The sequence below is a fragment of the Tupaia chinensis genome, unplaced genomic scaffold (assembly GCF_000334495.1).
Source record: "Tupaia chinensis unplaced genomic scaffold, TupChi_1.0 Scaffold000266_1, whole genome shotgun sequence".
Taxonomy (NCBI): Eukaryota; Metazoa; Chordata; class Mammalia; order Scandentia; family Tupaiidae; genus Tupaia; species Tupaia belangeri.
Genome location: NW_006159746.1, coordinates 754,137 through 766,754, shown reverse-complemented (window position 1 = coordinate 766,754; position 12,618 = coordinate 754,137). Strand labels below are relative to the sequence as shown.

General features: G+C 39.2%; 1 protein-coding gene across 1 annotated transcript in view; it reads left to right on the top strand.

Moving 5' to 3' along the window:
- The first annotated feature begins 4,573 nt into the window (after positions 1-4,573).
- Positions 4,574-12,618, top strand: part of UNC13C (unc-13 homolog C) — a 656,973-nt gene continuing 648,928 nt past the window's right edge. Inside the window, exon 1 of the mRNA XM_006149494.1 lies at positions 4,574-7,818. Within this exon, the coding sequence (XP_006149556.1) occupies positions 4,827-7,818 (2,992 nt within the window). The 5' untranslated portion in view covers positions 4,574-4,826. The remainder of the gene's footprint in view (positions 7,819-12,618) is intronic.

Genomic DNA, 12,618 nt, shown 5'->3' with positions numbered 1-12,618 from the left:
CTTTATCCCATGAAGGCATCCAGTTTTTTTTTTTAATTTCATAAATCCATTTATTTATTGAGAGAGACAGAAAGAAGGAGACAGACTAACAAGTAGACAGAGATGTATACCCTTGATAAGGTCTCACCACACGATGATCTGTCCCCACCTCAGTCAGCCAGGATCATGATGCACCATGGATGTAACTGGCTTATTCAGGTCGACCCAGGATCTGGACTGAGGGCCTCCCAAATGGCTTCAGTGTTATGCAGCAGTGCCTTACAATGTGGTTGGTAAGGCCATTTTTTAAAAAAGTTTATTTGTCTAGCTTTATATTATATATTTGTCTCACAAAACGAAGTTTTTAACATGTGTGCAAAACTATTTTATTCCTCCCTCAACACTAGTATGAGTTTCAGAGTTCATACACTTGTCCAAATCAGGGGCCATGTTGCTTGTTAACTGCATAGACCTAAAGCGAGTTTCAGAAAACCCTAAACCTCAGCTTCCTTATTGGAAAATATTAATACTTACATCTTACAATTATTAGAGAAATCAGATAAGGTCATTTTAGTACATTGTATGCAAAGTGCTTGGCACATAGTAAGAATTAAATGTTATTATTAAGGCTTCCTTTATCAAAAAGAGCCATTTTTTTTAAAAGAATTATTTATTTAACTTTATTTATTTATTTATTTATTTATTTATTTATAATTTGACGAGAGAGAGACAGACAAAGAGAGAGAAGGTGAGAAAGCAAGCCACTGATTCCAGGACTCAAACTGTTGTCAGCCATGTGGGAGTGTCCAGCACTCTAACCACCACACCATCCTCTGGCCACTAGCCAAGTGCTTTCATCTTTCTCGAAGTTTTCTTTCCTCAAACCTTAAATCTTAAGCGTATTTCTGCAAAGAATGTGTGGCTGTGTAGTGAAAGGTAACACAACTGGAGGGTAAGTACAAGCTTTTAAATTCAAATGGTTGACAGTCAGGTGGTATCTTGGTCCCCTTTATGTCTTCCAGCCACTCCACATTGATTTTGCCCAGACTTAAGATATTTCCTTTGGGGGCCAGCAGGTGGTGTGGTGGTAAGGCAATGGACTCTTACATAGCAAACCACGGTTTGAGTCCTGGACCTGGTGGCTTGCTTTCTCACTTTCTCCCTCCCTCTCTCCCTCTCTCTCTTTTTTTGGTGAGGGTGTGTACCCTGCAGCAAATTAAAACATAATAATGATGATAAATAATTCTTTTAAAGAGAAGATTTTTTTTTTTTTTTTTTGGAGAGGTTTTCGCTATAGGGTGTGTGCGCTCGCCAGACAGACAGAGTGAGGCAGAGACAGAAAGCGAGAAATTTCCCCCCAGGGGGGATGGTCACGCCGCAATCCCTTCTCCTCCATTCTCCTCTCAGGATCTTGGGCACGCACGCACACGTGCCCGGCGTGAGTTTTAAGCCACCGGGTCCGGGACGCGAACCATGGTCGACTACGTGGGAGTCCAGCGACATAGCCATTACACTAACTGCTGGTTCCCTAAAGAGAAGATTTTTTTTTTTTTTTTAAAAAGTGAAATTCAGAGAGGACAGTACGTATGTGGGTTTATATGCAGTGAGTGTAAGGAGGCATGTCAGTCATCACTGATAGTATTCACTTTGCATGAAAATGATTGCTTCACAGATTGTAGGTCTAAGGACCAATCTATCGTTTTATGTAGCTGTGCAATTGTTGGCTATTTCTCTTTATCTGTTTGAACCTATTATGCCTGTATAATAGGCATAATAATTTCTTCTTCTAAGAGTTTATGTGAGGATTTGTGGGGTAATTTGTTTCTCGAGTAAATAGGCATCAGCTACCATCCCTATCTCGGTCTATTGTTTGAAGGAAATTGCACAGGGGAAGATTACACTCACCGAACCTTTCTCTGAGGCAGCTGTGGTCTTTTGATGTGATTGTTTAATCATACACACACCTCACAGGAATTCAGTAAGGGGGATGATGAGATTTCAGTGTCAGAAAAGAAGGAAAGCATCTTCCCTTGCTTTTCCAACTGCTTCTTTAGAATGTCTTTGCTCATCTCATCTTCCAGTCTAGCAAGATTCCTGGGTTGCATCCCACTTCTCCCTTAAATTTCACGTCAGATTCCATGTGCTTCATCTTCTGTGACTGCTTGTATCTTTTCAGTACCTTTTTGGGTACTAAGGATAACTCATACTGGCTAGGCTTTGCTATGTTCTGGACAATGTTCTAAGGATTTTCCATGTGTTAACTCATTTAAACTATACAATGGTCCCTGTAAGGAGATGATATTTCTCTCTCAATGTAATAAATATACAAGCTAAGGCAGTAGAGAAATAACTTTTTCAAGATCAGCAGGGATTCCAGTGCAGGTAGTACAGGTCAAGGGACCATAAGGAAAGCCAATAACCATTAGAGCTTTCTCATAAAATGGAGCTTCTGAACCTCAACTTCAAAACTGTTATATTCTGTTTCCATTTTTCCCATCCCTTAGTCCCAGTCTCATCATAGGCCTTTATCTCTGGGAGGAGGAAGATACTTCGTCTTTGGATAGTGCATAAAAGTCTCTTACACTAAGATTCTTTCTCTGTATTATTTAAGGTCTAGTTTAGCCCGTAGCTTTTTGGAGCATTTGTTGATCATCTATTAATTTATAAATTTGCTTGTCCACATATTTGTTTTTATATAGTCATTTATCCAACAAATGTTACGAGTCTATTATATACCCTACTCCAATGCAACTTTCCTAGGTCTTTTCGTCACAAGGGGAGGTCACCTAGGAGTGTAATAAATATTATGCTTTTTAAACTTATTTCAGGGTCAATTTCTTGATATTATTAGTAGAAAATAGGTTTTAGTTTATAATTCTGAATGAATTACACCCTTTTTTCAAGGAGAAATTATTCTCTGACAATTGTGGAAACCCAAGAAGACATGGGCTTCTTGAAGTCAGTCTTTCTCACCTCTAACTCTTCTCCCATTCTCATTTACACTCTCTGGTCCCTTGTGAGGCTTGGCTCCTGGCCAGAGTATCTACTCCCCAAGTCCTCACAGAGCAATGGTGGAAGTGAAATTGGCAGATTTCCAACTGGAGAGAGCTGACAGAGTCTGCAGGTTCCTAAAACAATATAAAGTTTCTGATGCAGCTTTAAAAACATAATTATTTATTTAATTTTATCATTATTTGATTTGCTGTAGGGCATGTGTGCTCAACAGAGAGAGAGAGAGAGAGAGAGAGAGAGACAGAGACGCAGAGAGAGGGAAAGTGAGAAAGCAAACTGCCAGGTCTGGGACTTGAACTGTGATTGGCCTTGTGGGAGTCCAACACCTTAACCACTATGCCTCCTTCTGGCTCTTATGATCCTTTTTCAAATGAAGTAAATAGATTATTTATTGACCCCAATACCTATTCTAATACCAACAAAGTCTTCTGGCTGTTACTGTTATTCTTGGATACATTTCAGTGATAAAATTGTAAAGTCAATTCAAAAACCACAAACAAAAAAAAATGAAATTCTTCATCATTGAGTACCTAGAAAAGTAAGTTAAAAAATGAGAATAATATTAATTTGGTGAGTTTAAAATATCTGGGGTGTTTACTTATACAAAAATAAGAAATACACAATCACAATTTTAGGAAAGGAAATAAAGGCCAAATATTATGAAGTTAATATGGGTGTATAAGTTGCCTGTAGTTTTACTCAATATTTTCTAAATAATCATGATTTTTTTTTTTTTGGAGAGATTTTCACTGTAGGGCGCGTGCGCTCGCCAGACAGACAGAGAGAGACATAGAGACAGAAAGCGAGAAATCATCCCCCAGGGGGCATGGTCACGCCGCAGTCCCTTCTCCTCCATTCTCCTCTCGGGATCTTGGGCATGCACGCACACGCGCCCGGCGTGAGTTTTAAGCCACCGGGTCTGGGACACGAACCGCGGTCGACTACGTGGGAGGCCAGCGACATAGCCATTACGCTAACTGCTGGTTCCCATCATGATTATTTTTAATTACTATTTTTTTAAAGAGAGATTTTTGCTATAGGACATGTACACTCACCAGAGAGACAGAGAGACAGAAAGCGAAAAATCATTCCCCAGCAGGGATAGTCACACTGCAATCTCTTCTCCTCCGTTCTCCTCTTGGAGATTTTGGGCATACATGCACATATACCCAGTGTGAGTTTTAGGTGCTGGGCTCAGGACTTAAATCAAGGTCGACTCTGTGGGAGTGCAGTGATGTAATTTTTATGCCATTTACTGGTTCCTTTTAATTCTATTTTAATTGTATATACATTTAAGTGATTTGGGGAAACAATAAATTTAAATGTATTGGGTCATCCAGAAAGTAATGACACATTTTTGTATAGAAAAACATAGAAAAATACTATGATTTTCCAGACAACGTAATAGTTATTGATACTGATTTGTTTTAACTAGTTTTAAAAATTCATATATTCTCCTATTCTCTTTGCAATTTTTCATAATTATATTATAATTTTTAAAAATGTTAGAAGTGGGTTAACTCTAGAACTGAATTATAATAGTTCATTTTTAACATTCCCCCCTCCTTTTTTTTTTTCAGACACTGCATGAAATTATGCGGAAATGAGAGAGATTAAGGAAATCCCTCCTCCAGGAGAGAATGTCTTTGATAAATGGAGCTTTCTTCCGATTTTCACAGATCATCACCATTGTGGCAGCACCATGGCTGCCCTTCCTGTTGCCATCGATGATTCCCACAACATCTGAACAGTGATGCCTGCCCTGGAGATACAGATTGTCATCTTAATACTTTGCTTACTTTTGGGGGAAGAAAAGCTTGCACTAATTGCTCTCCATGGTAGCTAATCTTTTCAAGAGCTTGATTTTACCTTACCTACATAAGCTTTGCAAAGGAATGTTTACAAAGAAATTGGGAAATACAACCAAAAAAAAGGAGAATCATCCCCAGAAAAAAGATCAAGACTTTTCTACTGTTGGCCAGATCAAACCCCCCAAATTTTCCAACACCCTGAAAAGCACTGTAAAGAAGATTGCAAAGTGTTCTTCCACTCGCAACTTATCGACAGAAGAAGACGGGGCTAATAAGGAATTTTCTCTCTCACCGACCTTTAGTTACAGAGTAGCTATTGCCAATGGCCTTCAAAAGAATATTAGTGTAATCAACAGTGATAATGAGGATCTGCTTCAAGAGCTATCTTCAATCGAGAGTTCTTACTCAGAGTCATTAAATGAACTAAAGAGTAGTACAGAAAACCAGGTACCATCAACCCACACGATGCCTGTTAGACGCAATAGAAAGAGTTCAAGCAGCCTCGCACCCTCTGAGGGTAGTTCTGATGGAGAACGCACTCTCCATAGCTTAAAACTAGGTGCTTTGAGAAAGCTGAGGAAATGGAAAAAGAGTCAAGAGTGTGTTTCCTCAGATTCAGAGCTGAGCACCATGAAGAAAACCTGGGGAATAAGAAGCAAGTCTTTGGACAGAACGGCCCGAAACCCAAAGACAAATGCTCTGGAGCCAGGGTTCAGTTCCTCTGGCTGCATTAGCCAAACACACGATGTCATGGAAATGATCTTTAAAGAACTTCAGGGAATCAGTCAGATCGAAACAGAACTTTGTGAACTTCGAGGGCACGTTAATGCTCTCAAGCACTCTATTGATGAGATCTCCAGCAGTGTAGAGGTTGTACAAAGCGAAATCGAACAGCTACGGACAGGGTTTGTCCAGTCTCGGAGGGAAACCAGAGACATCCATGATTATATTAAACATCTGGGTCATGTAGGTAACAAGGCAAGCTTGAGATTTTTAAACGTGCCTGAAGAAAGATTTGAATACACTGAAAGTGTGGTATACCAAATTCTAATTGATAAAATGGGTTTTTCAGATGCACCAAATGCTATTAAAATTGAATTTGCTCAAAGGATAGGACACCAAAGGGACTGCCCAAATGCAAAGCCTCGACCCATACTTGTGTACTTTGAAACCCCTCAGCAAAGAGATTCTGTCTTAAAAAAATCATATAAACTCAAAGGAACAGGCATTGGAATCTCAACAGATATTCTGACTCATGACGTCAGAGAAAGAAAGGAAAAAGGAATACCATCCTCTCAGACGTATGAGAGCATGGATATAAAATTGTCCACTCCAGAGCCCAAAATCAAGAAGAACCACTGGCAGTCACCCGATGACAGTGATGGTGAGTTGGAATCGGACCTCAATAGAAACAGTTATGCTGTGCTTTCCAAGTCAGAGTTTCCAACAAAGGGAAGTACTTCGAAAGCAAGCTCAAAATCACACAGTGCTAAATCCAAGAATAAAAGTGCGAATAGCAGCAGAATTTCAAATAAATCGGATTATGATAAAATTTCCTCACAGTTGCCAGAATCTGGTAACTTGGAAAGACAAACCACAGCTCATCGTGCAGATGCGACCCCTCTCTGGCATTCACAGAGTGATTTTTTCACTGCTAAACTTAGTCGTTCTGAATCTGACTTTTCCAAATTGTGTCAATCTTACTCGGAGGATTTTTCTGAAAGTCAGTTTTTCATTAGAACTAATGGAAGCTCCCTCCTGTCATCTTCAGACCGGGAACTTTGGCAGAGGAAACAGGAGGGTGTGCTTACCTTGTATGATAGTCCTAAGGAACAGCGTTTGAATGGGAGCGGCCAGGGCATTCAGGGACAGAGTGAAATTGAGAACACAGAGACTGTGGATAGTGGTATGAGCAATAGCATGGTGTGTGCATCCGGAGATCGAAGTCATTACAGTGATTCTCAGCTCTCTTTACATGAGGATCTTTCTCCATGGAAGGAATGGAATCAGGTAGACCAAGGAGCTGATTTAGGCTTGGATTCATCTACTCAGGAAGCATTTGATGATGACACAAACAGTCTGTCTGACCAACAGCTGAGTGTTTATAATAAAGATCTAGAAGACTTGGGAAAGTGCCACAGTGACCTTCAGGATGACTCAGAGAGCTATGACTTAACCCAGGATGATAACTCATCTCCATGCCCTGGCTTGGACAATGAGCCACAGGGTCAGTGGGTTGGCCCATATGATTCTTATCAGGAAACTAATTCTAAAGAGTTGTACCAAAATCAAAACCAGTTGTCCATGATGTATAGAAGTCAAAGTGAATTGCAAAGTGATGATTCCGAGGATGTTCCACCCAAATCATGGCACAGTCGATTAAGCATTGATCTTTCTGATAAGACTTTCAGCTTCCCCAAATTTGGATCTACACTGCAGAGGGCTAAATCAGCCTTGGAAGTAGTATGGAACAAAAGCACACAGAGTCTCAGTGGATATGAGGACAGTGGCTCTTCCTTAATGGGGAGATTTCGGACATTATCCCAGTCAACTGCAAATGAGTCAAGTACTACACTTGACTCTGATGTCTACACGGAACCCTATTACTACAAAGCAGAGGATGAGGAGGACTATAGTGAACCGGTGGCTGATAATGAAACAGATTATGTTGAAGTTATGGAACAAGTCCTTGCTAAGTTAGAAAATAGGACTAGTATTACTGAACTAGATGAACAAATGCAGGAATACGATCACCCGTCATATGCAACACCCTATGAAACCCCACAAGATGAGGGTTATGATGGACAGGCAGATGATGTTGTTAGTGAAGGAGGATTGGAACCCTTAAGTGAAACATCAGCTGAAATGGAAATAAGAGAAGATGAAAACCAAAACATCCCTGAACCACCAGTAGAAATCACAAAGCCAAAGAGAATTCGACCATCTTTCAAAGAAGCAGCTTTAAGGGCCTATAAGAAACAAATGGCAGAGTTGGAAGAGAAGATCTTGGCTGGAGGTACTCATATTTAAATGCTAGATTACGAGCTAATTTTTCAAAATTTGTATTTTATGATTGATTTGAAATAATTGTGTCTTAATATGGATAGAGTGCTTCTTTAGAGCATGCTCTGTGTTTACTCAGGAGAAATTTACTTGCAATGAATTTGCATGTGAATTCTTAGAAGGATTTTATTTTACTCAGATACCTTTCCCAGAAAATTGGGCTTAATGATTAAAAATCAAAACATATTTCAAATGGGTCATATTAAAATGAGCTCAAACTTTACACACTGCAGATCAATATTTCTCTGAGAGGTTTAGACACAAATCCCCTTTAACCAGTTATGTAGCATCAATAATCAGAGAAAGGGTAAGTGAAATAAAAGGACAGCTCCGTAAGCCAGCAACCTGAGATCTACTTGATTCCATTAGATTTATAAAGATGGGGAGAAAGGTGTAGTGAATCTTAAAGAATTTGGAAAGATGGATTCCGAGATTTAACCACTCCTTCTCTCATCAAATCTATAATTTGGGGCCTGTCCTTAAGAGTTAGTTCTGCACAGCTAACCCAAGCTATTATGAGGGAAGGCCAGAGACTACCTTATATCTACTGATGCAGCTGAAGGAAAGAAATAGAGCCAAGACCCCAGGCCATGCCTAAGCAGTTGTGGGTTACTCACTGAGATGGGTGCAGTAAGAGACTAGAGTTAGAAAATGTATTCCTTAAGAATGGGGCCAAGTCCTTTCCACATTATGGAAATTAGATGAAATAATTTAAAAAAAACCCTTAGTATCTAGCAATTTTACTTACTTTCCTGGGAAGAAAAATTTTTATCATATACTTTTGAAAAGTAGCTGTGTATAAATACACGAGTTTGTTGACTTTTTATTTCTTGGCTAGACTTCATCTGCACTCACCCTGATCCCCTATGTTTTATTTTATTTGTATGCTAGTCACTTTTTATTTAAAATGGTTTCTTATACTCTCAATTTTGATAATAGCATATTGCTAACATATTCCCTAATTATGAAGTTGTCCTTCTTAACTAAAATAGTACTTCACATAGTATTTTATAAAGGTATACATTTACATGATCAAGTGTTAACTTGTTAACATAATGTAATTTGGTATAATATAGTATAATTTCTGTGACCAATAACTTATTACAGCTTCTTTGTTTTGATCAAAGTTATGATCAGACCCCTCTCCAAATTAGTCATTTATTGGGTAATATGGGTAGATTATTAAATAATCAGAAACCTTTATATTAAACTGTTTCAAGCATTGAAAAATAGCAACCAGATTTTGCTACTCTAAAATAACTTCTTTATAAAACAGCACAGCCTCTGTAATTTATTTAAAGAGCAATCAAAGTCAAAAGACTCTTGAGTACTTTGGCTATGATATTTCATTACTGTTTTGTTCAGGAAAGAGTAGTTCTTAACTATATTTAAAAACTAATTTGAAAGTGAAAAATAGTTAAATGTCATATAGATATAATTCATACGGAAACAATGTCCATCTCATATCAGAATGACTTTTGATAGGTAGATGTTTTTACTGAAATTGAGTTGATAAGATCATGGGATAGAGGCCAGAAGTTTGACATTATATTTTATTTTTGATTGATTCAAAGAAGTTTATGCAAAGGCAGATTGAGACTAAGCAATGTGCAGTGTGTGTGTGCATGTGTGTGTGTGTGTGTGTGTGTATCTATTGTGAGGTAATTGATAAATGTCTTAACACCAATTAGTTAAGATATCTTTTTGAAATGTTAGGAAATATCATAAATAGGGCAGGTTTATAAATTTTAGGGAAGAAATGGATATTCTTCAACTTCTAAAATATCCCAAGTGATAAGACCTCTACAAAGTAGGTTGTTACTGTAATGACCCTTTAAACTAACAAACCTAGTCACCCAGTGCAAAGCACATACAACAGTCACCGGCCATGCAAGGCCTGGCTACAGAGGACTGACCCCCCTCCTCCCCCTAGTGTCATGGAGCTTTATCCATTATTGTTCTCTGAGCCGCCTTTGAATGGAATATGTTGAATATCATCCGTCCTAAAGGAAATCAGCACATACATCTTTAAGGTGCTCTCCGGTTGTTGGAAGGTACCAGATTGACTCCCTAGGAGATTGCAGTAACCTGGATTTTAAAGGCCATTTCTGCTCCCCTTGGCAGCAGTCAGGAACCTTTCCCCATCCTGTGCCATCAATATGCCTCAGAAGGAAGGGCAGCCAGAGAAGGACATTTTCCAGGTCCCTTCCTTGCTCAGAGCATCCCAATGAAGTGCCAATCACCATAATGGTTTTTATGCCTAGAGCCATCTGCTTACTGGACTTTGGATGGATGCCAGGGATTTTTTTCCTCCATGGCTACCCAGTCACCATCAGGCAACAGAACTCTTTCTGCTGCTGCTAACCTGGCCAGGTGGGACTGCAGAGCTCTTGCTATCAACTTGGTGGGGTGTCATTCCCCTGACACAGCTTTAGGGAACTATAAACTCATATATTTGGATTATTTCCACTCTTGTCTTCAGGGTCAGAAAGATGAGAGAACACCAATACTTACAGATGTAGATATTTGGTGATAGTGTTTCTGGGCACCTTCCCCTTGAACAGCGTTAGAGAAGGGAACGAGATCTTAGAGTGTATGTATCCAGAAGGTTAAGTTTTCTTATCCTCATAAGGTTAAGTTTTCTCTTGCTGTTGAACTTTTTTGAATGACCTCCTCATTCATGTAGCTGACCTAAGCCCTACAGCATGGTGGTGACTATCCGACCCCCCACCTCCAGTCCTGCACTATCCGTCAACTGATACTGTCTTCCCTAAATGCTTCTCATGGCATGGGCCTTCACCTCTTATGCATTTCTAATTTTCTCTTCTATACTGTAATCTAGAGGCAGATCTTGTCCTTTTCATTCTTTCATTTGCACCATGTCTAGACCAGTGCTTTATATAAAATGGCTCCGAGTTAATGTGTGCTGGAAATGGCTGAAGGAGGCAGGCAGTATATTAAGTAAAAAGCATAAGCTTCAAAATCAAATCCACGTTCAAATGGTGCCCTTTAATTGCTGAGACTATGACTTTATCACCCAAAAGCTTAGAAGAGTGGTTACTATGAAAAGCTTATTATCCAGCAAGGCTGGCAGGTGGCATGATGGTTAAGGTGCTGGATTCTCACATGAGTTCGAGTCCTCAACCTGGTGGCTGGAAAATCACTCTGGGCGTGTATGCATGAGTGCCCCAAATCCCAAGAGGAGAATGCAGAAGAGACTGCTGTGTGTCCCTCCCCTTTGAGGGGTAATTTTTCACTTTTCCTTCCTCTTTCTCTTTTTAGCAAGCACATGTGCCCTCTGGCAAAAACCTAAAAAAAAAGAGAAAAGGCAAAACATATTTCTCAATATCACTGTATACCAGGCACATTCAAGACAGTTTACCTGTTCTCATCGTCTAACTGCTTACAGTACCACTGTGAGTTTGATGCCATTACTATTCCATTTTATAGATGAGGAAAATGAGATGCTAAAAATTTGCATAACTACTGAATGTGAATCAGAATTAAATTGGGCATTATTTGGGTTATTTAGAGCAACCATGTGCTTATTCACTTCAAAGGCTGTTTTATTCATATTTTTAAGCAGAAAAAGACATGATTAAAGATGGAGAACAGTATCAGCTACTGTATTTGATTTCAACTCAGGATTGTCATGAAAAACCAGTACTAATATGAGAAGCAGTACGTTTCCTGGCACACTGAGGTTTTGAAGTGAAAAAGTTCATTTTCAGTTTTTCTACTTCAAATCTTTTGTCCATTTAATAAATCAAGATTTGTAGACCCTAATAAATACTGTACTATAACAGCTTTTTGAAGGATGATATATTTGCAGTCTGAGTACAATTTACCTGAAGTAGATCTTAAAGTCAATTTGAAATAGTTTTCCTAGCAGAACAACAATCTTGTTCTGAAAGAAACTCTGCCATTAGTGACTAGCATAATTGTTATTTTTTATTAGAGTGTGAGTTTTGTTTTCTGAATGATTCTAGAACTTTGTCAGAATATTTTGGCTCCCAAGTAAGAAAATGAAATTGAACGTAAACAAAATGTCCTCACATTGGCCCTTTACTGTGGTAGGTCAGTGGTTTCCAATCTGGCTGGTTGTTAGAATCATCTGTGGAGCTTTGTAGTAGTAGTTGTTGTTCCTATGGCATTGTTTTTAAATTGCCAATTATTAGGGTCCTGACACTAAAAATCATAATTTGATGATCCTATAATTGGGCCAGTGATATGTATTCAAAATTGTATGAGTTACAGTGTAATACATACACTTGTAATGAAACAATTATAGGCACAATTAAAAACATAATAAAACTATGGGACCAGCAGATACCATAATGGTTATGTCACTGGACTCCCATGTAATCAACTGCAGTTCGAGTCCCAGACCCAGAGACTTAAAGTCATGCTGGGCATGTGTGCGTGTGCATGGCCAAAATTCCAAGAGGAGAATGTAGGAGAAGGGATTAGAGCATGGCCATCCTCCCTGGAAGGGGGTGAGTTCTCACTATATGTCTGTCTGCCTCTCTCTGTTTTTCCAGTGAGTGCATGTGACCTATAGCAAAAAAATCTCTCTTAGAAAAAACAAAATGGTGGACCAGTAGATGATGTAATGGTTATGTTGCTGGACTGCTATGTAGTCGACCATGGTTCAAGTCCCAGATCCGGTGACTTAAAACTCACGCTGGGCACGCGTGTGTGTGTGCATGCGTGCCCAAAATCCCGAGAGGAGAATGGAGAGGGAGGGAATTTA